This window comes from Oryx dammah, unplaced genomic scaffold (assembly GCF_014754425.2).
Source record: "Oryx dammah isolate SB20612 unplaced genomic scaffold, SCBI_Odam_1.1 HiC_scaffold_26, whole genome shotgun sequence".
Taxonomy (NCBI): domain Eukaryota; kingdom Metazoa; phylum Chordata; class Mammalia; order Artiodactyla; family Bovidae; genus Oryx; species Oryx dammah.
The window spans coordinates 26274890-26298060 of NW_024070210.1; the positions used below are offsets into that span (position 1 = coordinate 26274890).

The window sequence follows — 23171 nt, forward strand, 5'->3', positions numbered from 1 at the left end:
AATTAAAATGTGATCATAAGTTGTAATTTGTATATTTAATTTGGCCAAAAGGTGGCACCAGTGTACCTTTTAAAAGTCTTTCACATAGCTTTGACTAGGCTGATAAAGGTCCCTCTAGTCAAAGCTATGGTTTTTCTGGGAGTCATGTATGGATGTGAGAGTTGGACTATAAAGAAAGATGAGCGCCGAAGAATTGATGCTTTTGAACTGTGGTGTTGGAGAAGACTCTTGAGAGTCCCTTGGACTGCAGGGAGATCCAACCAGTCCGTCCTAAAGGAAATCAGCCCTGAATATTCATTGGGAGGACTGATGCTGAAGCTGAAACTCCAATACTTTGGCCACCTGATGCAAAGAACTGACTGATTGGAAAAGACCTTGATGCTGGGAAAGACAGAAGGCAGGAGGAGAAGGGGACAACAGAGGATGAGATGGGTTGGATGGCATCACTGACTCAATGGACATGAGTTTCAGCAAACTCCAGGAGATGGTGCAGGACAGGGAAGCCTGGTGTGCTGCAGTCCATGGTGTCGCAAAGAGTTGGACGTGACTGAGCGACTGAACTGAACTTTATGCTCAAATTTGGCATCACTATTTGTTTAAATCACATTTATTTGGTACTTAGCTTCTTTGGGATTTTGTCTCACTTTATAGAGTCATGATTAATGAGAAGCTTCCTAGCATTCCATAATAGGTAATATATTAGGATTCCATAATATATTAGGAAATATGTTGACATCCTGCTTTGATCAAGATGCTCCCAATTTACCTGTATTAGCAGCAGATAACTTGAAAATATCATTTAGTATGCTTCTTATATCAAGAATTTCTGAGGATGCTTGTAAGTCTTTAACATTAAGTGAAAGTGTTAGTCGCTCAGCCATGTGTGACTCTTTGCGATCCCATGGACTGTAGCCCACCAGGCTCCTCTGTCCATAGAATCCTCCAAGCAAGAAGACTGGAGTGGGTTGCCATTTCCTTCTCCAGAGGATCTTCCCAACCTGGGTCTCCTGCATAGCAAGCAGATTGTTTACCATTAAGCCTTAGGCATTTTAGTCTCAATCACATTTGTTCCTTTAATCAGGCATCAAACTCAGTTTTTAGTGTTCTGATGGGTTAGTAGATAAATTCAGGGACATATGAGTAAATACTCCCTAGTTTCTTACCTTTTGTTTCTTTGCTTCATATGCACAGCCAGTGAGGTTAGCCTGTATATTATTTTCTGGAACTTACTTTTTCTTTCAACTGTGATTTAACAACTGACTTTCTAAGCTGGTGTTCTTTTTCCATCTTCATTTGCTTCCTTCCAGCCAGTTTCATTCTCTGAGTAGGCTGAGACGTTCTCTCATAGAGTTCTTGTGCCTTCCACTGCTGAGTGAATGCAGGCTACCCTTTGCTCTCCACCGACTCTGTTTGCAGTAGTACTATTATCCTCAGGCTTTGTGTCTCATCGCTAAATACTTCTCTTACATTTATTTTACAACTGATTAACCAGCTTGGACAATGAACCTGCTTCCTCCCAGATAAATTCTTTTCCAGTGTTTGTTTATATAATGTTGAAACTTTTCTGTTGAAACAACTTGGTGATATTGTATCAAAATAATGGAAATAAAAGATCTTTGTTTAAGCTGCTAGAAATCCTTGGTGTCCTTTCATGTCAGAAATCTGAAGGAATATCAGTGCTATGGGAGGGCTGCTCTGTACAGCTGGTCCTGGCTCTCTCGGGAAGTAGAGGAGAGGCTTGTGCAAGAAGGAGGCCTTCATCATCTGAAGTTACCTGTTGTATGATCTATGTTATTACTCACTTTCGAGAAGGTTCATATTAGATTCCTGTGGACCGAACAGGCCCTTGAGGAATGAGATCTTATGAATTTAGCTCTGCCACATTTTTCTATAAGGGAAGCCATATGGTATTTAGTCCAAACCATATGTAGGTTAAGTATCTAATTTTTAAAAAATTGTTTTTTTGATAACTGGCATTTGTACCAAGTGCCTTGTAGGGAGGAAAATCTAAAGAACTTATGGTGTGGTTCTTTAGGAAAAGGATGCAACATTTGCAGAGATAAGATAAAAGGTTTTGAAATGCAGACCAAAGGTTCCAGTGGAGTGCCTCTCAAAAAGATTTTTTTTACTGGACCAGTTCTCATTTCCCACACTGCCCTTCTTTTACATATGTGCACACAGTCCATGCTATGAGCTCAGTGGTACCTGTCAACTATCACAGCATTTAAAAATTTGGGAGGAAAGGCATGTAAATGGAGAACGCCTTTAAAAAATGCTGAACGTCTCCTGTTTCACTGTTCACTACAGTTTTTCAGATTTCTCCAGTTGGTGGTTAGCTTCAGACCCACCATGTAGAGCCGTGCAAATTATGCACAGTAACACTAACTGCACATGCACCACTCACCAAATGCATGCTTCTGGCGTTAGGCTTGCAGTTTGCAAAGCTGTGTGGAGCAGCCCTGTCTTTCCTCATCCTGGTTTAAATGTTGAATTTATGAAGCCCTTATTTTGAATTTCTGCAGCAAGTGACAGTTTTCACTTGTGTAGCCAGGAAATTATATTAAACTAAAATACACAAGTGGTATAAAGAACAATGAAGAAAAAATGAATGCTCACTAGGTGACTCAACCATGTGTTTGTTAAAATTTGTAGAACTGTGCACCTGTAGAACAGGGTGGATTTTACTGTATGTAAATTACACCTTAATGAAGAAAAGATTAAGACCACCCAGATAAATATAGAAAAGTCTTAAAGTTTAATGAGCCATAATGATTATCATTCACTATTAATCCTTCCATGGGTCAGAAAAAAAAAAAAACCACCATCTAGACATTAAGAGTTGGAGAAGGCAATGGCACCCCACTCCAGTACTCTGGCCTGGAAAACCCCATGGATGGAGGAGCCTGGGAGGCTGCAGTCCATGGGGTCGCTAAGAGTCAGGCACGACTGAGCGACTTCACTTTCATTTTTCACTTTCATGCATTGGAGAAGGAAATGGCAACCCACTCCAGTGTTCTTGCCTGGAGAATCCCAGAGGCGGGGGAGCCTGGTGGGCTGCCGTCTATGGGATCACACAGAGTCGGACACGACTGAAGTGACTTAGCAACAGACATTAAGAGTACAGAGAAAAACTCATGAAACTAAAAAGGTGATTCTGAAATTCACTGTGAAATCAGACAAATTATTGATGAGGCTGTGGCACATCTGGATAAAAGATCAAAAACTCAGGTTGAGTTTTTCACCTGAATTGAATTGTGAGTGACCAATTATTTTGGCATTTGGTGCATCTCAGCTTTATACAGAGGACAACTAGTCATTCTGATCAGGGAGATAGAAACACTAGTTTCAGTTGACCTGTTTAAAGGAGGTGATACTCTATGTTTTTATACTGTTCCACATGGAACCTCTGCATTGTAATTTATATATGAAGATATTTGGTTGACTTGAGCATACACACCTGTAGCTGCATTAGTCATGACTGTGACTGATCACAGATGTGGTTTAGAGGCCCACTTGTCACTGTACTGACCAGACCTTCCTGTGACCTGCAGATACAATATGGATTTGGGATTCAAAGGTTTGAGTACAAGTATACAAATGACTGCACCTGCTTTTGTCACTCCTAGGAGGAAGAAATGGCTATCCACTCCAGTATTCTTGCCAGGAAGATGCTATGGATAGAAGAACCTGGTGGGCTATAGTCCGTGGAGTTGCCAAGAGTGGGACATGACTGAGCATGCACAAACATCTCCCAGGAGTACAAAATTGGAAGACCTGTTTTTTTTGGCCACAGTTATAGCTGAGAAAAGTATAGGAAAGGTTTAATCCCTGCCCCAGAATTGCACTGTCATAAAGATCAACATAGACCTTCCCAGGTGGTGCTAGTGGTAAAGAACCTGCCTACCAATGCAGGAGACGTAAGAGATGTGGGTTCAGTCCCTGGGTTGGGAAGATCTCCTGGAGAAGGACTTGGCAATCCACTGCAGTATTCTTGCCTGGAGAATCCCCATAGACAGAGGAGCCTGGCAGGCTACACTCCATAGGGCTGCAAAGAGTTGGACATGACTGAAGTGACTTAGCATGCATGCAAAGATCAAGATAAAGCCAAAGTCCTCTGAGTCTAGCCATGAAACAAATTGTGAAGAAAGTGCATCTGGTCTTGTAAAATGAAGAAACTGCTAGATACTGCTACCATTGCTGTTACGATAAGTTAGAGACCGTTTTAAGTTTAGGAGTTTTCCACCCTAGGAGGCATCCTCCCCTCACCTAGGTTTTTCTTAACTGTTTGTGGTATCTGTACCCAGCTTTGCTGAGGATTTTCTGAATGTGTAGTGTGCTCATGTACAGATACATATTTATTCACTCTTTTTCCTAAGTTCAGAAACTTAGCCTCCAATGATCTCAAGCTTCAGGGAAAAAAAGGTATGTACTTCACAAAGTGAGTGGGGGCTCCAGACTTAGCATAAAGGGCAGAATTGCCTGTGAGGACAAGTGTTGCAAAAGGTTATGTACTATTCTCTTAGAAAGATGTGACTTAATAAAAAATTTTAATCCCACAAAGCATGAAATATTAAATACCCTATGTACAGTGTACATTAATAAGACATTTTACTTCAGAACAAAGTTTAGTTTTAGGACTTTTAAGATGTTACCAACTTTAAATTGATCCCAGGGTTTGGAAAGCACATTCTTTTCTAGAGCCTAATTATTGTCATTGGTCTGTGCTTCAGAAAAACAGGGCTGTCAATGTTTAGGGAAGAAAACTGGTGTCTTAGTAAACACAGAACTTTTGAAACATCTAGCTTTAGCAGGCACCATCTGAATAAGCATTTTTTTGCATCAAGGTTGCTTAGTTATTTGGTAACCATACAGATTATTAACAATGTGTCACTTAATACAGAAAAAGCAATTTGAGAACAGCAAGAGGTGAGGAAAACAAGTGCTTCTATCAGGTTCATAGATGGCATCAAAATCAGAATTGTCCTTTAGGTGGAATTATTTCAGTGAAATTGAACTCAAGTTCAAGGTGTTTTCTTTCTCTTTCCTGGAGGTGGGCTCTTTTAGGTATGTCATCATAAAAATCTGGCCAACACTCAGCAGAGCAAAACTTTTGATGGTGCTAACTCAGTTTCAACCTGTGATCTTTATGGTTTTAGGAAATTAATGTACTATACCATGTTTCTCTTAAAAGACCTGGCTAAATAAACATGAACCAATATAACATTTATTTTATATTAATATTCAGTACATATATTAATTCAGATTAAAACTTTACAGAGTATTATTTCTTTAATATTTGCATCTGATCCACAGTAATATAGTACTAATTTTAATGAGAAATACAAATTAGAACTTTTGCTTTCATAATAGCTCATCCAATTAACATTTTTACAGACAAAGAACTACTATAAATATGTAACATTATGCAGGCTTTTTTTCTGCACCTGTTCACAAATCAGAAGGAATATACTTTAAAACTACTTAGAAACCAAATGCTATCAAGCTGCCCCTGTATTTCTATGACCAGCTGCCCCTGTGTTTATATGACCATCTCCCCACACCTGGCAAAATGAATTCCTGTCTCTTTCATCTCCTCCGCAGTGCATCACAGTGCTGCGTCCCTGTGGCTCTTTCTTTAACCCCTGTCCCAGTTTCAGTTGCTGCTGTTTCCCAGACTGGGCTTTTCAAGGGCAGACAGCCTGTCCCCTTTATCAGTATTTGGGATGTGTCATACCCAAAACATTGAATAAATTGAATTCAACCTAAATTTAAGTAATTGCTTTCTGTTACATTTTTTGTTAACTAAGGATTACAAAAAAACTTTTCAAAAATGTACCATAAAATGTACTATATACTGAAAATTTGAATTCTGTATAATAAGAAACTAAGTTACACAATAAAACATCATAGGAATTTTAACCTAAAGAACTCTAAACCTTAAATAAAGATGTTTAAAAATGCAGAAAGGGCAGGCAGTGAAGTCCACCCCTAATGTATTGAGTATCAGGTGAAATTAAAAAGCAGACTTCACACATCTGAATAAAGTTGACATTAAAATGATCTTTTCAAACAATGGGATTCTGAAACCTAACAATTACGTTAAAAATTCTGCTGTAAACTGTCCCCCCCTCAAATTAATTCTTAAACTATAAAAAAGTAAGGCAACTTGAAGTTAGAAACTTACGGATGAAGTTAACTCTGGATTTTTTGCAGAAGCCAGATTGGACTGGTGCCCTCTCACAATCCGTATTTCTAAAAGCCTTTAGCAGGAAGGTGAGTCACACATATTGGTGAAATAACATATTCTCTCAAAAATACATCAATCGAGTGTCTAAGGCTTCACTAAAAGTAGACCAACTAAGATCACAAACTTCGTGCTGTCAAATGGATTATCTTCAAAGAAAATTATGCAGACAGTTTTCTGAAGAACTCCGTTTGTGCCACATGCTTATTGTTCTTTGAGGTGGAGGAGGTGGCAGGGAACCTAATTTCTACTTGAATGTTCTTTTGTTTCCTGCTGCCTTTACTTAAATGTTACCAGGGACTATTTTTATACCCTATAAAGTACTTTGAGAAAATGTTAAGTGGCTAGTGCTACACAAAATAGAGGAGGATTTTCTTATTCTTGTTGTAAAGCAAACTGAATAACACAACTCTCAAAAGGGGGAATATAATGTGCTGAAAAATCATCTGATAAACCAACTAGCCTTGTAAAATTCTGAGTTCAAGAGAAACTGAATCCCAGCTAATTGATGAATATTCATTAAAAGCGTTTATACCACAGCAAATTTAAAGGAAAATTAATGTGTTATTAAATTGCATTTTGTGATATTTTAATACTATCAAGTGGATGTGAATTGAATAAGAACCTATTTACATTCACTTCATGTCTTACATATAAGGTCAAATTGCTTAAAATAAAAAATATTTTATGAAAGACTCCTAAGTCATCTGATTCTTGATTATTTCTATAAGAGCGAAACAATTTACATCATCTTAGAATTCACAGTAGTAGAATTTGGCCATGTAGCAGAATAATCAGATTGAGACCAGTGCATTTCTGGATTCTTTTTTCAAACTGGAATCCTACTTACTTAATTCACCAGATATTCTCAATAGAAAAGATTGAGGAGAAACCATTTAAGAATGAATGCAAATAAAGTACACATTTCATCACAAAAACACTCAATTATAATACATTCTAACCAAATATGTATTATACCACAAAGGGAAAAAAAACAATAGAAACCTAGGACTACTTAGTCTTAAAAAATATTCATTACACATATTTATCTCACAGTTTTTAAAACTCCCAAATAAATATACCTAAACATTTGAAAATATTTTCAGTAACTGGTAAGTGCTATACTTTTTGCTCATTCATGAGAAATTACTAAAAACTTACAATCAAGTATATTGGCTTGAGCCATCCTTGCAGTAAATGAAGGCAGGATTCTTCAAAACTCTGTAAAACGCACCAACTTTAGTCAGTTTTTTAAAAAATTGCTCACTTTTAAATATGTAGTTGCTGGTAGCTGTCCAAGTCCATTAGCACCACATATAGTGAATTAAAAAGTATTTTTAGGGAGGATGACTTAGCAGTCTTTTGTTTAAGAATTATATAATTAAAAGAAATTGATCTCTTGGGTCATGTTTTGAAAGATCCACTTTTCATCTTGCTAAATTGAAGGACTGGTAGTTTCCTTCCCTGCGCTCCCCTCCCCACAAGGTTATAAGCATGAAGGGAGGAAAACCTGGGGAAATACTTTCACACTTCAACAAAGAATCTTGCTAATAATATCTGTTATCTGGTTCAGTTCCAAAGTCACATTCTTCTGCCAGAGGTCTCAATAGGTACTTAAAGGAAGAAACTAGATTTTAAGGGATAAATTAGCACATACTTTCTGTATGCAATCTGTAAATAATGCAGGAAGTCACCAGATCGTTTTAAATCATCTAATGTACATTCTTTTCTTTAAGAACATACGAATACCTTTAACAAGTACCTTACAACTCAAGTGAAACTTCTTTGCTATTTCATCTACTTTCAGAGTGACACTGTCACTCAATAGGGGACTGTACAATGTGAACCCTGACCTGTGAGGTAGGGAAGTGTATTGCAGTCTTACGGCCATTTCACACAAGGAAAGGTTGAAACAATTACTTTTTTCAAAAAATATGGCTATCACTGAGATCAATGATTTAAATAAATAAAACACTAGCCCTTCTTGCTATATTAAGTTCATTTTTTTGTGTAAGGGATTAGCTGGACTAAGTACTGATGAAAAAGTAAATTTTCAATATTCATGTAAAATGTTTACTGGTGTCTCTCAACACATAGGCACAATGAAAGAATACTAGCATTTAAAATATAATGTACTTTAGTAATAACTTTCCACTTTCTATTCAGCTATGTATTTGGCTCATTCTTGAGCAAGCATGAGTAATATTTTCATTAAATTATTGTGATTTCCTAATAAATCACAATCCAACCAGTCCATTCCTAGAGGAAATCAGTCCTGAATATTCATTGGAAGGACTGATGTTGAAGCTGAAACTCCAATACTTTGGCCACCTGATGCGAAGAGCTGACTCATTTGAAAAGACCCTGATGCTGGGAAAGATTGAGGGTGGGAGGAGAAGGGGATGACAGAGGATGAGATGGTTGGATGGCATCACCGACTCAATGGGCGTGAGTTTGAATAAGTTCCAGGGGTTGGTGATGGATAGGGAGGCCTGGCGTGCTGCAGTCCATGGGGTCACAAAGAGTCAGACACGACTGAGCAACTGAACTGAACTGAATTGATTGTGATTTCCTAGGACTTTTACTGCCAGGTTGGCTTTGAATCCACTCGCCCCTCTTCGAGGAGAGATTGATGAATATAGTCTCCAGAGATTTAATCTTGCAAGATGAATCCTGTGTTACCTGTGATCACTTGTTACTTGGGAAGTTTGTCTTCTCCTGGATGGAAAATAATATTCCACTTTCTGTTTTTGTTGTTGCTTGTTTTAGGCTTTCAGCAGGTGATCTTGCACAAGTGGATTTACACAGGTCTATCTGGGGTAGAAGAAAGATGGAGAGGGAAAATGCACTCCCTGTTTCCACAAGGTAATTACTTGCCTGTTTGAAGTAATTTGTGAATGGCTTTTGTAAGAAACTTGAGCAAGACTAGAAAACCACTCATGTTTAATCAAACTATATATATATATATATTTTGGTTTGCAGTATTGTTTTGAGGTAAGGCTACTGCCTAGGAGTGTAAGTCCTAGGCAGTAGTCTTACTACTATAAATCAACACATTCACAAAAATAGTTCACCATATTCATCATTTCAAATAACATAAAAGTGCACTGTAAAAAAAAAAGTTGTTGAAAACAGAATGTGATATTAACATATACACAGTGTGGAACTATCAAAAGGAAACCAGGCTTTGTGACATCAGAGGACATGAAAGAGCTTATGGCTACTGCAAGTACTCATTAAATGTATCTTCTCCCAAGCACTCTAATCTCCAGAAACCATTTTAGCAACTCCCCTGATGTCACTTTAAATTGCAATTTGTACTGACTTCTTCCAATCCAGAAGTGGCTGCATTTCAGTGGTAGGGAGGGTTTTATAACTTGATTAATTCTTCAGCACTTGACTTCTAGGTTGGAATTGTGTTGGGTTAAATTCCAGATGCTAAATCTCATTTGTTGCTGAAGAAAGAAATGCCACGAATATGTAAAATAATTAACCATTAAGCTTTTGTTTTTCCCTCCCATGATCTAGAAATTCTCACTGTAGACGATTATTTATTGTATTATCATCAGAGGCCATTTCATTAACAAGCTGTTCTATAGACAACTGGATAGCATTCTTGACAAGAGAAGAAGCTGTTTCTATTAAGAGTGTTTCATATTGTTCCGAAGTTCTACCCTCAAAACCACTGTCATTAGCAAAAACCCCTACTTGCTCATTTTCAATTGAAATTAAGAATGGCTTAGGGACATTTTTAGATTTCTTAACATCAAATTCACTGATTTCAGTGTCTGTGATAATAATAGCAATTGGCTCCATTCTTTTGCTTTCTTCTGGTTTGAGTTTTTCTGCAGTGATCTCATTTTCTTGAAAATCCAATTCCTGGCTCAATCCAGTATCTTTTGGCTTACTCTCCTCAACAACAATCTCTCTACTTCCATGCTCCTTCCAATCTGGTCCACTTTCTAGGACACCATTTCTGGCTTCTTCCAGAATTTGTTGATCTGGGACTGCAGGCGAGGGAGGAACCTCAGAATCCACTGGGAGCTCCTGTTCTGTGTCCGAAACTTCCAATGGGCTCACTTGCTGAGGTTGAATGCTTTGTTTTTCCTCAACTGTTTCAGTATCTTTTTCAAGGATTAGAGTTCCTGTTTGAATAGCAGAATGGCCCATATCTAACTCAAGTTCTACTGAAATCACTTTCTCTCCAGGAGAAGTTATGCTGTTGTTCATATTTGATTCACAGACCTCATTCTGTGAGACAGCTTCCCTTACATCCTGGGGCGACTTGCTCTTTGTTGTCTGGTCATCTGATTGGGCCAGAGTTTTTGTAACCAGATTTTCAGCCTCTTGGACTTTGACACTGCGGTCTGAATCTTCTATGACTTTGGAGTGATTACTTCTTTTCTCTCCTTTTGAGAATTTTATGCAGGGAATCTTGAGTCTGGATTTTGCCTTTTTCTTAGAAGGATTAGCATCCTTAGCATTGATTTCCGATTGCAGTTTAGCCTCAAAGGGCTTTTGCTGCTTTGAAGATTCTGACCTTTTCCTGCGTGTTACAAGGCGTTTGATTGAGGCCCAGGCCCCGCCAGGGCTCTGTGGCTGATCAGAAGCTCCTGCTTCTGGAGGACACTTCCTTGCTGCATCAGCAGCTTTAGAGCTGGCTTCGGGCTTCATTGCTTTGGCTGCTTTTTTTCTTCTCTTGAAGCAGAGCATCGATGCTTTTTCCTCCTGCCTCTCATCCTGACGTCTAACTTCTGCTGATCTCGTCTCATCCTTGCTTTCTACTTGTATTTCAGAAACTGTGATCTCCATTTTCACATTACACTCTTTCTTCCTCTAGAAAACTATATCGTCTCTTCCTTAGCAGTCTATTATGACAAAAAAGTGGGCAAAAATATCACACTGAGTAAAATTTCTTCCAGATGTAATCATTCGTCTTACTCCATATAGTCATTTTAGGTGGTTTCTCCAGTTATACAAATGCCTACATTCTCTATTACTTGTAATTTCGCTAATTTCTTCATGAAAGCCCTTTTACTGGATAGACTTTTGTTTTATTTAAGGAGCAACCTGATAAGAGAAAAGAGGGATATTTTATTTCACCATCAGTCTATTGTTTTCTATAGAGACTATGTCAGTTGAATGCATATGATTCTACCTGGCATATTTCCCATAAACTAATTTACTGAAATGACTGGAGAATAAAAAGTGGGGTTTATTTTTGCCCTATCCAAAAGACTTCAGTGTGAATTTATTTTACTCTCTTTTCTTTGTTAAAACTTCATTTTGGGTTACTCTGCAGATCTGTTATTATTTTATCAATTCTGGAGTTGTGCTGTTTCTATGAATTATGTAATTCTCTGAATTGCAAATTAACAAATAAAAATCGCCATCACCACCAAAAACAACAACAAAAACAATGAAGAGCAGAGTGATAAGCAAGATAATGTAATTTTTTATTACATGCAATAAAGAGTTCTGAAGTTGCAAAGATCTTAGAGATTATTTGAGATTATTCAGGTCGAGCCAGGTGAAAAAACTGAACTCTGGTGTGGGCAGCTGGCCTGCTGAAGGTCTCACAGTTAGATGAAGTCAGAGCCAGAGTTAGAACTGAAGACTTTGACTCTCTAATGCTCTTTCCAGTATACCATAAGGTTTCTGTTCTAAAAATGTATGTTCCATGAAGGAGGTGCTACTTTTCATACATGCTCGTGGGAAATTTAACATACTGTCATTCTCTACTTGTAAATTTGTTTGTATAATTTTAACATTTTTTTCTAAGTATCTGCTGTTCAAACATTTTCTATAATGAGCACATAGTTGAAGGTCAGAGTGAATAATAACAGTTGACATTTATTGAGCAACTCCTATGTATTAGGAAGTGCTAAGCACTTTTATATACATCTCTAATCCTCCCACATTACAGAGGAGGTGGTGCCATCACCACCTACAGATGAAGAAATTGAGGCCTAGATAGGTTAAGTAACTTGCTCTAGATTATATGGCTAGTTGATAACAGAGTTCAGATTCAACCCAAGATTGCCTGTTTTCAAAGCTTGTCCTCTGAAACTGCGCTTTAAGAGTTTCATCAGAAAAATGAATTGTTTGGAGATGCTAATCCGCACTAGACTCACTAGTCAAAAAATTTAAAAACTGCTTAATGGTCATGTAACCATAATGTAACCCATCGACTCATAACTGAACCAAGACTCAGAATGAGTTCTTGCTATTTTAAGATCAAGCTTTTGAAATTCTTTGTATTTTATTATCTTGGCTCTGGAACTAATTTGAAAGCCAAAAGTAAGTTGATAAGATAGGCAATTGGCAAACTAATTAGTGACATAAATATAAAGGTATATTTTAAAATCAATCCACAGAGTGGTATGAGGGTACCAATGAACAGAGATGTGAGGTGGTTACCTAACAAAAATCCTATGAATTTTAGATGGATGTCCTAAAATAAGCAAAAGGACTCTTTCTTTGTACTGGTTTTTGTTTGTTTTTTAATGTAAATCCTTCACTGTTGAAGGTTTATTTGGGTAGCCCTTGATTCCATGAACCACAGAAGGAACTGGAACTCTGAAAATCAGTTCATCATCTAAGTAAATATCCCCTTAGGTTGAGTCTTACATACTCCATTCCTCTGACAGAAAGACAAAGTCATCCTAGAACAATGACGAAACTAAAATATGAACATTTTTACAATGTCCCTCCTCATATGCTTCCATAACACAAGAACCACAGCTGATTATAGCTCTTTAAATCTCCCTTCTTGTGAATTCTCAGCGCCTGGGAGTTTTTATTAACCAGAGGATGTAGAGCCAATAGAAATATTGAAATTAGACCATGTTTAGAAATGTCATTTGAAATTATCCTAGATTGCCCAAAGACAACTGCTTGAGAAGCTCACTTGAATGTATATCAGATGAAGAAATACAACAAATATCCAAATAAAACCTAACTGAAATGGGGAAGGTGCAGGACAGCGACACTAAAACTTTGCATAACACTAAGCTGCAAATGATTCGTCCTTAACCTGCGCAGACGGTTTTATCGCCTCGGCAATCTCCAAGTCCCTGTTATAATTTCCTGATAGAACCGCAAGTTTACTGCCACAGAAAATACCCCTCCCCATATTTCCGTGAGCAGAGAAGCACGGAGGCAAAAAGCAGCCGCTCTCTGGGGAAAGTAGTGAGTCTCCCGGTGCGGACCGCGAAGCTTCCTCCTGGAGGAAGGCGTCTCTCCTTCGGCTAGATTGTGCGTTTGGCAGGAGCCAGAGCGCAGGAGAAAGTACTCAAAACGGAAAATGCTGGGGCGTGGAACAGGTACCCCAGCTTCAAGTTCTCTGCACAACGATAATGGCCAGGAACTCCACAGCATATTTCCCCCCAAAAGGGCAAGGAATGAAAGCTATCAGCAACACCTGCTCCTAGGAGATGTAACACGAAGAGGTGGGCGGACAGAGCCGATGAGGGTCGCTCTGGCTGGAGATGTCTGCGGGCAAACGACCTTCCTGATTCTCACCCCGGCCACCTTGGGTGGTCAAGCGGGGACCTCCCGCCTACTCTGCCACACAGGCTATCAGTGGACCGGACACCTACCCGCACCCTTTCCCCCGCAACCTCCTCGCCCTCCTCACTTACCGCGGGGTCCCTGGCCGACGCAGGGCTGGACGCCGGGGCATGCGGGAAGCCACGATCGCACCCGGAGCGAGCAGCCCTCTGCAGAGGGACCGCAGCCCCGCGACGCCCCCTCCCCAGAGCGCGGGGACCGACAGGCGGCGGCACCAATGCGCGCGGAGGGGGCGGGCGCGGGGCGGGGCCGGGCTGGGGGCGGCGGGCGGTGAGGGTAGCAGATCCAGAGGTCCTTCCATCTAGCAGTTCGCCCGGCCGCTGAGACAGTCGCGCTTCCAGCCTGGCGGCAATCCCCGCCGCGCGACCTCATACGAGAGCGAGCCGGCAGATGGGGAAGGGACCAGGGTCCAAAGCCTCCTCTATTTTTTTCTCAGAGCAAAGCAGTTAAATCCAATTTTAAATGACAGGCATCCCATTATAAATTCCCCCACTGAATATTTAAGTCACAGCATACAGCACATTTTAAAAGTAGGATTCAAAACTTTGCAGTGAACCTTGTTTGGAGAGAAAATGACATTATATGAATTGATAAAGAGAGAAAAACAAAACAAAAACCTCACTATACCCAAACCCACTCCTGGGAAAGTTTTGGATATCAAGGTTCACGGCCAAAGGGTTTCAGAACCTAGCAGGCTCTTCTTTCCCTAAATGTCTAGAAGGCGGGTAGAAATGATGCAATCTGTGTGCCGTCGAGTTCAGAACCCAGGTACCCAGTTCCACCCATCATTTATACCTTGTATAGATTTCCAAGATTAAGTAGCTTACAAGTTACCCATGTTTCCCTTCATTATGTTCCTGCTGCTGCTGCTGCTAAGTCGCTTCAGTCGTGTCCGACTGTGCGACCCCACCAGGCTCCCCCGTCGCTGGGATTCTCCAGGCAAGAACACTGGAGTGGGTTGCCAGTGCCTTCTTCAATGCATGAAAGTGAAAAGTGAAAGGGAAGTCGCTCAGTCGCGTCCGACTCTTAGCGACCCCATGGACTGCAGCCCACCAGGCTCCTCCGTCCATGGGATTTTCCAGGCGAGAGTACTGGAGTGGGGTGCCATTGCCTTCCCTCTCAGTTAAGTGGGGGGTGGAGAACTGGAGCCGTGTTCCTCACAACTCCAATCCTGATCAAAGCAAGGGTACTGGGATTATCTACTCTCCTGCCTGACTGGAGGGTAGATTCAGCTTAGCTATTGTGTATTTTCACACATTTTGAGTCTTTATTAACAGATTCTTAAACTTTAGTGAAAAGCATCGTAAGCATTTATTTGTACACGTAATCCATTGTGTGCTATACATTAACACCAATGAAAGGTGTTGCAGTGAGTGACTTGCTTTGGGTTTAGTATGACCTACAAGGGCACTCCTGGGAGCTCCAGAGCTGAGGTCCTCCAGGATGCTTGGCTCCTCTCTCCTCCTCTGGCCCCTCCCATGCACACCACCCAGATGAAGAACTCATTAAGATGGAGGGAAGAATTTCTGAAAAGTAGTTGTACTTCTCTCTTTTCTTTTATAGGATCATGATACTTTATAGGTAAACCTCAGTTACCCATTTGGGGATGTTTTTCCAGGAATATATTTTACTTTTGTTAAGATTCTATAGCTTTATCTGAGACTTATTAAGCAAAGAACTATTAGCACACAAAGGTAAAGATGAATCTTAGCTGTCAAGATCTTAGAGACAAAAGCTGTAAAACAGGAAAATCCATAAGCATACAGTTTATAGTAGTTATAATTAAGAATTCAATTTATCTTTTGTTTATTCAGCAAATATATGTGAATATGTCTCAGATGGGTTACTGACCCTGCTGTCAGTTTTGAACTTTAAACAAATCAAAAAAAATCTATGCCATTCATAACTAACTGAGATGCTATTATCGAGATACAAATTTTCTCAAATCTAGCAGATTTGGGAGTTTGCAGCAATTTCAAGCAAAAATAAGATGAGCTTATCTAGATGAAGACAGGGTAGAATAGCTGTCTTATTAGGAAGTAATTGGAAATGAAATAAGAAACAGATTAACACAATAAAGGTCATCTTAATGACATAGATCTTATTCCGTCTGCTTTTCTTTAAAAAAATGACTGAAAAGTGGTTTGGGGTAAGAGGTGAATTGATTTTGTATTTGAAGGGCAGATTTAAGGTATATTACATATAACTCATCTCCAACCTCCAAGACACACATAGTATAGAATCATAAATAAAATACTGTAGTGTGGTTTTTCTTTAGGATATAACTAGAACCCAATGCGAAATAAGTTTCAAAAAATATATCCAGTACCTCATACATGAAAGAAACCTGTCATCCTTGAACTCATTTAAGTGACAGTTAGTAAGCTATTACCCATATCATTGTCTGCTATTCCATTAGTTGCTTTTTATTATATAATGAGAAACAGGCTCTAAATATATCTCCCATCTGATGAGAAATTACCCTACCTACAGTTTATCTTGTTAATATCACCAGATACAGTGTGCCAATAAAATCGCTTGCTTATTTATCTGATCTCTACAGATGATACCATTTCTCCCATTCTAGTCCCTATCCACCATCCACCCACAGCCTGGGTCTGCAGTTACCAAAAATGGTTTGTAACTCCTTGGTCATAATTCTTACATGTTATGAGACCTCCTGGGAATAAGCCCTCCACTTCCCTTCCCCGGTACACCATTAAATGAATATGGCTGCAGCTCTCTGCTGGTCTGTTTCCAGGCACCACCAGGGTTGCCCCAGCCAACGTAAACACACTAATTCTGCTGCAATCTGCTTTACTTGACAGCACATAAACATTTTCTTTCTTGAAGTGAGAATGTATATACATCTTCATTGCACAGCAAGCCTCTGAGGTGCAGATCTGAGGAGATGCAATCTGTTTATCAGTAACATTACGAATATAGGGAGGGAAGCCATTAACCACTCAGGGTCAGAGCAGGGACAGGGAGGTCGGTGATCTTGAAGGATGCCTAGGCTCACTAGTTCTTCTCTGGCCACACAGACTATTCCAAAGCCACTAATGCTTGGCAGTAAGTCTTGAGTTCAGGTCTTCAGATAGCCTGCAGTTATTTTTGTTCTTTATGCCTTCTCTTGAGCTTGGAATACTAGGTAAAAAACTATTTATTGTACTGAAAGTGAGTCGCTCAGTCGTGTCATACTCTTTGTGACCCCATGGACTATACTATCAATGGAGTTCTCCAGGCCAGAATACTGCAGTGGGTGGCCATTCTCTTCTCCAGGGGATCTTCCCAACCCAGGGATGGAACCCAGTTCTCCCACATTGCAGCTGAGCCACCAGGGAAGCCCATTTATGTATTAGGGCTTTGTTTATAATCTTTGTCTTCCCACCAGTTGGGTTCAGTATTTCTAGAAATATTAAAGATGAAGCCCACATGGCTGGGACTTCCCTGAAGTCCAGTGGTTAGGACTCTGTGTCTTCCGCTGCAGGGGCCACGAGTTTGATCCCTGGTTTGGGAACTAAGACGGCACAAGCTGCGTAACACAGCCAAAACAATATGACAAACAAAACCCACATGGCTTTTGGTGATATGAGAAAGCCTAAAATTTTAAAGATGATCTTCAGGTCACCTAGACTGACAATACACTGCTTTACTCTCCTGTTTACCAACTGAATTCCCAGCAGGTCCCATTCCATATGAGGTTTTATAAGACATTAAAAAAAAAAAAACACTTGAAATAGTGAACTCTGTGCAGACAGCCCCAGTGATGCTTTCAAACAGGAACTGACAACATCACTGAGTGTGTATGATGTGCCAGGAAGCGTACAGAGCATGATGGAGCTGGGGCTCTTGCTTTGACCCCCTCTGCCATATGCCCACTGCTGTCATTTCTTTAGACTGTGAAACTGACAGTATTACAACACTGATATGAACAACCTAGGGGATTAAAAATAATAAAACCAAGGACACCAGGGAAAACACTGCTCTGCAATGCTAACTGAGCAGCAGTGGCACCAGTGTGGATGTGACATCTTCTGGAAGGGCCCAATGCAGGACGAGAAAGGGGAAAGAGAAGGAAAAATGGCAGAAGAACAGAGATGGACGATGAACAAAAAGAGAAGGGAAAACATTTGAGGGGAAAAAACATCCTGTAGGGAGGGCCAGAGAGCTCAGGCACAGGGCAGAAGCTAAATAATCATTCGCTGAGTCAACAGAGCCATGCTACGGTTAATACTGTATAACCATCCTTCCTGAGGACTTTTAAAAACGAACGGTGCTGGGGACTTCCCTGGTGGTCCAGTGCCTAGGACTTCCAATGCAGGGGGCCCAGGTTTGATCCCTGGTTGGGGAACTAGATCCCACATGCTGCATCTAAGACCTGGCACAGCCAAATAAATAAATAAATATAAAAGAATGGTGCCGAAGCTGTGACAGCAATGGGAATTATAAGGAAGTTCAAGATAAAAACCTATATAAGTAATACTTCTCAGAGTTTAAAAAAAAAAAAAAAAAAGCAATATTTTGGGCTTCCCTGGTCGTCCAGTGATTAAGACTCCAAGCTTCCAAAGCAGAGGGCATGGATTCAATCACTGGTTGGGGAAGTTTCACATGCATGCAGTGTGGCAAAGAAAAAAAAAAAGTAGCTCCTAAAAAACTAGACTGACTTACTGACCAAGGCAATGAGGCCAAGAACGCATTAAAAAAAAAAAACACTATATATATACACATATACATATATGTACATGACAAAAAGGCATGTTCTCCAAATTCCATTTCTCCCTCAGCCCTCTAAGGAGGTCTCCTTATTACGTGTCTTCCCAGAAACACACAAGCACGCACGCATCATTCCCCCTTTAAACACAACGTATCCTAAGGTACACATTAGGACTTGCTTCTTCTGTTGTGGCAGAGGTCTCCCAGATCACACGGGAAAGCAGAGCTAAGGCAACACAGACTGTTAATGCTATGATTTCTATTTGAACGCGGAGACTGAAAAATTATTTACTTTTATTCTATGGATTCGGTAAGGTAATTAGACGTGTACATTGATTCAGGTTAATTTATACACAATGATGCAAATTAAAACTGAAGAAAGGCTTCTGGGGAAACTCCCACTACTCATTTCAGAAGACCTTTGGGGCAGACTGACTTCTCTTCATTTCCCCACACTTCCTGACAGGAGGCCTGAATAAACAGCAGCCAAACTTTCAAAACAGCTTCTTGAAGACGGACAATCTAGAAAGACAAAGAGACAAGAAACTCAGTTTTCTCTAAGCACTAAAATATCTCCTCTCCCTGTCCACGCCACACCATCATCTTCTACTGCTGCTGAAGTTGTTAACATTTACCTCCTTTCTCACCGTCAACACTTCTGTGCACAGACTTGAAAACAATGTACAGGATTTACACCATGACTGTGCGAATACTGTGTAAGTCCAGACCAAGCATGTGCCACGATGACATTTCCAAGGTCACATATGCCTCCTGAAGAACAGCGCTTCCCCAGCACCAAGCACAGGTGTCTCTGCTTCTGTGACAACCATCCGTATAGCTGCCTAGATGATAGCCATGGTTGGCTTCCACCTGGACCCTGACTTTCTTAGACAATGTGAGACCCTTTTGACACCCTTGTCTTAGCTCTCTCCAGTCTTTGCTCCCTCCTTCTATTCCATGTGGGACTTGTAACTCTGGGTCACTTGTACTTCTCAGGACTCCCCTTCATTACAGTCCAGATTAAGATTTGATCTTCTGAAAACCATGTCTTCCTTTGCCCTGGTTTGGTCCTCATTTTGCTGGAGTAAACTGCTAAATCCCTTCCGAGGAAGAGACATGGGAGCAGCAAGCCTGCGCGTGTCTGAGAACACCTGGACAGTTTTAGTGGAGTGTAAATACAGGTGGAAAGTCACTTTTCCTCGTGAGTGTGGAGGGCTTTCCTCCACTGTCTAAAAGCCTTTTACTACTGGGAAGACAGGGGTTCAGTCTAATTCTCACTTCTTTCACAGGCCAGCCATTTTTTCTTCTCTGGAGAAGGGTTTTTAGGATTTTTACCTTTAATGTCTTTGAGATTTCACCTGGTATGTCCAAGGGTGGCTCATTCATTGTGAGGAGTACTTTGGGGCCCTTCATTTAAGACCCCAAGAATTCCTGGACTGCTCCTGCTTCCTTCTTTCATCTACTTTCTAGGACATTTACTCACTCCTGCCTGCCGTCCATTCAGAGTATACAGACCTTCAGCTGCTCCTGCCCTCCAAGGTGCCATTAGCTCCAAGCCCAGAGTCTCCTGGGGGTCCACAGAGGTCTAACCTTCACTGGGTTCCTCCACAATTTATCAGATGGTGCCTCTCCCCTTGATGCTGCCAGTTTGTGATGAACCCTGTTCTTCTTCCAAAAATGTACGGAAATATAAATATTTCACTTACTGGGTACTGCCAATGCTCGCTACTACCACCTCTTCTCTCACTGATGTCTGGAAAGGAATCTTAAATTATGAAATCTGCATTTTCATAGCTTTAGATAGAACCTGATGATTCATAAATATGCCTCATAAGGAAAAAGCAAAACTTCTGCCAGTAATGACTTACCTGTTTAGAACAGCCCATTCACCTGCTCAGTTTCAGGGTCCAAATCAATATCATAGAAACAAGGCCGAGTAGGGAGTCCAGGCATGGTGCTCATCTAGATGTGAAATAGCATTAAAAACAAGCTAAACTAGGTCTTTCCCTTCATGTTCCTTTCAGCTAGAAAGCCCAAGACACAATATTATTTTACAGTTGTCCATAAAGTGGCACTCTTTGTGTTATAAATTAAAAACCAAGTCACTGATTCTGTTATGATCTCAAGAGAAAACCCTCGAGTTTCCCAGCAAACCCCTCGCCAGTCTTCCCTCTGGGCTACCACACAGACAGCTGCAACAGGAGGCTGAGGGGGTGTTTGCACCTTCGTCCCACAATGGCAGGTGCCGGGAGGCTAACCCAGTTATTCACCCCCTTGGTTCTCACACTGAAAGACCAAAAGGAGGTGCAGGCTTGTCTGCTATTTAATTTTGTTTCAATGAGTCTTGAGATGATACTGGTATTATTTTTGCTTCAGTAACAAAAGATTAGCAATCAGTATCCTTTAACTTGGGCCAAGACGTTGCTGGACACAATCTAGATGGTTTTACAATCACTGTTACCACTGGTCCAATCTGGGTTTCTAAAACTGAACTTGCAATGCTTGTGGATATTATTTATACTTGTTTCTTCTAAAGAGTTGGCTTTGACAAATACCTACTTAGATATAAATTTCTAAAGTCTTGTCAGTGAAAACGCAGTATATTTTAACCTGTAACAACATCCTTTATAAAGAATACATACATACAAGTTTCAAATCAGATCCAGACAGGAGGCGAGACTAAATGGAACTTCTACAACTTTACTATAAAAGTGTCAACTTTACTATAAAAGTGTCATAGAAAAGGATGAGTCACCTTCCATAACACAAAATACATATACTTTAGAAAACCTGATTCTGACATCTGAGTGTCAGTCAACACTCCTGAGAACATACTATATGGAGCTCATGTTGGTCTTTAGTCTCAAATTCGGTAAGAGAAGCAAGTGCTAAGTGTGGGGACGAGGAAGAAAAAGGGAGCCTGAAGATGACATTATAAAGATGAAGGACAGGTGCCCACTGATGTAGACACACATGTGCAAGTTGGCAGAAAATTCTGAAGATGTTCCCCCAAATAGTAATTAGCAGGATTTTCAGTACTTTTATTCTTTTCCAAGTAGGACTTTTTCCCCTTAGATACTGGTCATATTGATAATCAGAAAACATTTTAAAATAAGATTATATATATACATATAGGAACTTAGATTAAAAAAAAAAAAAAACCTCCAAATAGAAGCCACCACCCTGTGAATTAGTACATAAAATGCTCAAATCCTCTAAGCCTCATTCAGGCCCCAACAGCAATTAGAAAGCAGGAAGAACAGTAATCATCAAGCCATCTAGATTTTGTGTGGAAATGTGTTGGTCCAAGTGGGCTTCTAATGTGTGTGTTCTAGATGAGACTGTCGTGGAGCTGGGCAGGCTGTGTTCCTCTCCGAACTGCAGGCCTGACACTTCCAGTTTTGCTTCTGTCTCTACAGCCACCCTTCTGCATGCACACATCAAAAGTGACAATACTGCTCTGCTTCTTCAGCTGCTGACCATTTCTCCAGAACCAATGTATGTTCTACAATATCCAAGGTGCGGGATAAATGGTTTAGAGTTCTTATTAAAAGGGGATTTTGACAAACCCTGAGCACTGATGAATGTTATGATCACTGAGGTGATAGTGAGGCCTCCTGCCTCTGGAGGGGCTGAGGGACACTGGCTTGCAGACCCGTCTGGCCACCACTGTGGCGTGGTGATGCTGCCCAGAGCGCTGCGAGGGGCAGGGCTCACACCTCTTGCTGTTTAGTCGCTCAGTCATGTCCGACTCTTTGTGACCCCTTGGACTAGCCTGACAGGCTCCTTTGCCCATGGAATTTCCCAGGCAAGAATACTGGAGTGGGTTGCCATTTCATTCTCCAGGGGATCTTCCCAATCCAGGGATCCAACCAGTGTGTCCTGCTTGGCAGGCAGATTCTTTACCACTGAGACACCTGAACTTTCCTGAGGCCCAAACCAGCAGAGCTGAAAGTGGATCTGGCTTTAACGTTCTTTACTTCCGACTGTAATACTGCCTTCTACTGCTTTCTTACTATGCTGAAAGAAGCTCCAAAAGGAGACGTATTGATTTCTTTTCCTTGTGTACTGGCTTAGTTCACTATTTCAATCCTGTTATTGCAGGTAAGAAAAAGCAGCAGATATACTGGTTGGCCAGCAAGTTCATTTGGGTTTTTCTGTACATCTCAAACGAATTTTCTGGCCAACCAAATAGGCTACTGGGCAGATCTGTGGCGGAAACCTGGGCACAGGATCAATGTAGACATTGGGCCAGAGTCCAAACTAACAATGTCAGTCCAAATCATGCCCGTAACCTTTCCTCTACTTCCCAATTAGCAATTTTCCTCCTAAAACATGTATGAAACCTGTAAGACAGGAAGGATCTGAAAATTAATTCATCTCAAAGCGTAAATAATCAGCCATAAAAAGGAACCCATTGGAGTTAGTTCTAATGAGGTGGATGAACCTAGAACCTATTATACAGAGTGAAGTAAGTCAGAAAGAGAAAGAGAAATACTGTATTCTAACACACATATACGGAATCTAGAAAAATGGTACTGAAGAATTTATTTACAGGGCAGCAATGGAGAAACAGACAGAGAACAGACTTATGGACATGGGGAGAGGGGAGGTGAGGGTGAGATGTAAGGAAAGAGTA

The 23171-nt window shown here is 40.5% G+C and overlaps 3 protein-coding genes across 5 annotated transcripts in view; 1 reads left to right on the forward strand and 2 right to left on the reverse strand.

Annotated features, from left to right (window-relative positions):
• ZBTB25 (zinc finger and BTB domain containing 25) overlaps positions 1 to 22302 on the forward strand; it is a 44338-nt gene extending 22036 nt beyond the window's left edge. Inside the window, exons 5-7 of one of the 2 annotated variants that reach the window (XM_040226279.1) lie at positions 3627 to 3690; positions 9014 to 9109; positions 21952 to 22302. In XM_040226279.1, coding sequence (XP_040082213.1) covers positions 3627 to 3690; positions 9014 to 9109; positions 21952 to 22106 — 315 coding nt within the window. In that variant the 3' untranslated portion in view covers positions 22107 to 22302. Of the gene's footprint in view, positions 1 to 3626; positions 3691 to 9013; positions 9110 to 21951 lie in introns of those variants that run through there. The other variant, XM_040226280.1, reaches the window with a different exon arrangement.
• On the reverse strand, positions 5203 to 14002 carry AKAP5 (A-kinase anchoring protein 5). Its single transcript, XM_040226283.1, has 2 exons — positions 13888 to 14002; positions 5203 to 11314 (listed from the first exon to the last, which is right to left on the reverse strand). Exon 2 carries the CDS (start codon positions 11054 to 11056, stop codon positions 9779 to 9781), a length of 1278 nt encoding a protein of 425 aa, XP_040082217.1. The 5' UTR covers positions 11057 to 11314; positions 13888 to 14002; the 3' UTR covers positions 5203 to 9778.
• MTHFD1 (methylenetetrahydrofolate dehydrogenase, cyclohydrolase and formyltetrahydrofolate synthetase 1) overlaps positions 18807 to 23171 on the reverse strand; it is a 59741-nt gene continuing 55376 nt past the window's right edge. For both annotated transcript variants that reach the window (XM_040226271.1, XM_040226272.1), the window contains 2 exons: positions 20401 to 20494; positions 18807 to 19054 (listed from right to left, as the gene is read on the reverse strand). In XM_040226271.1, the coding sequence (XP_040082205.1) occupies positions 20405 to 20494 (90 nt within the window). In that variant the 3' untranslated portion in view covers positions 18807 to 19054; positions 20401 to 20404. The remainder of the gene's footprint in view (positions 19055 to 20400; positions 20495 to 23171) is intronic.

Coding starts and splice junctions, on each gene's coding strand:
- AKAP5 (XM_040226283.1), bottom strand. CDS start 11,056: ATGGAGATCACAGTTTCTGAAATACAAGTAGAAAGCAAGGATGAGACG.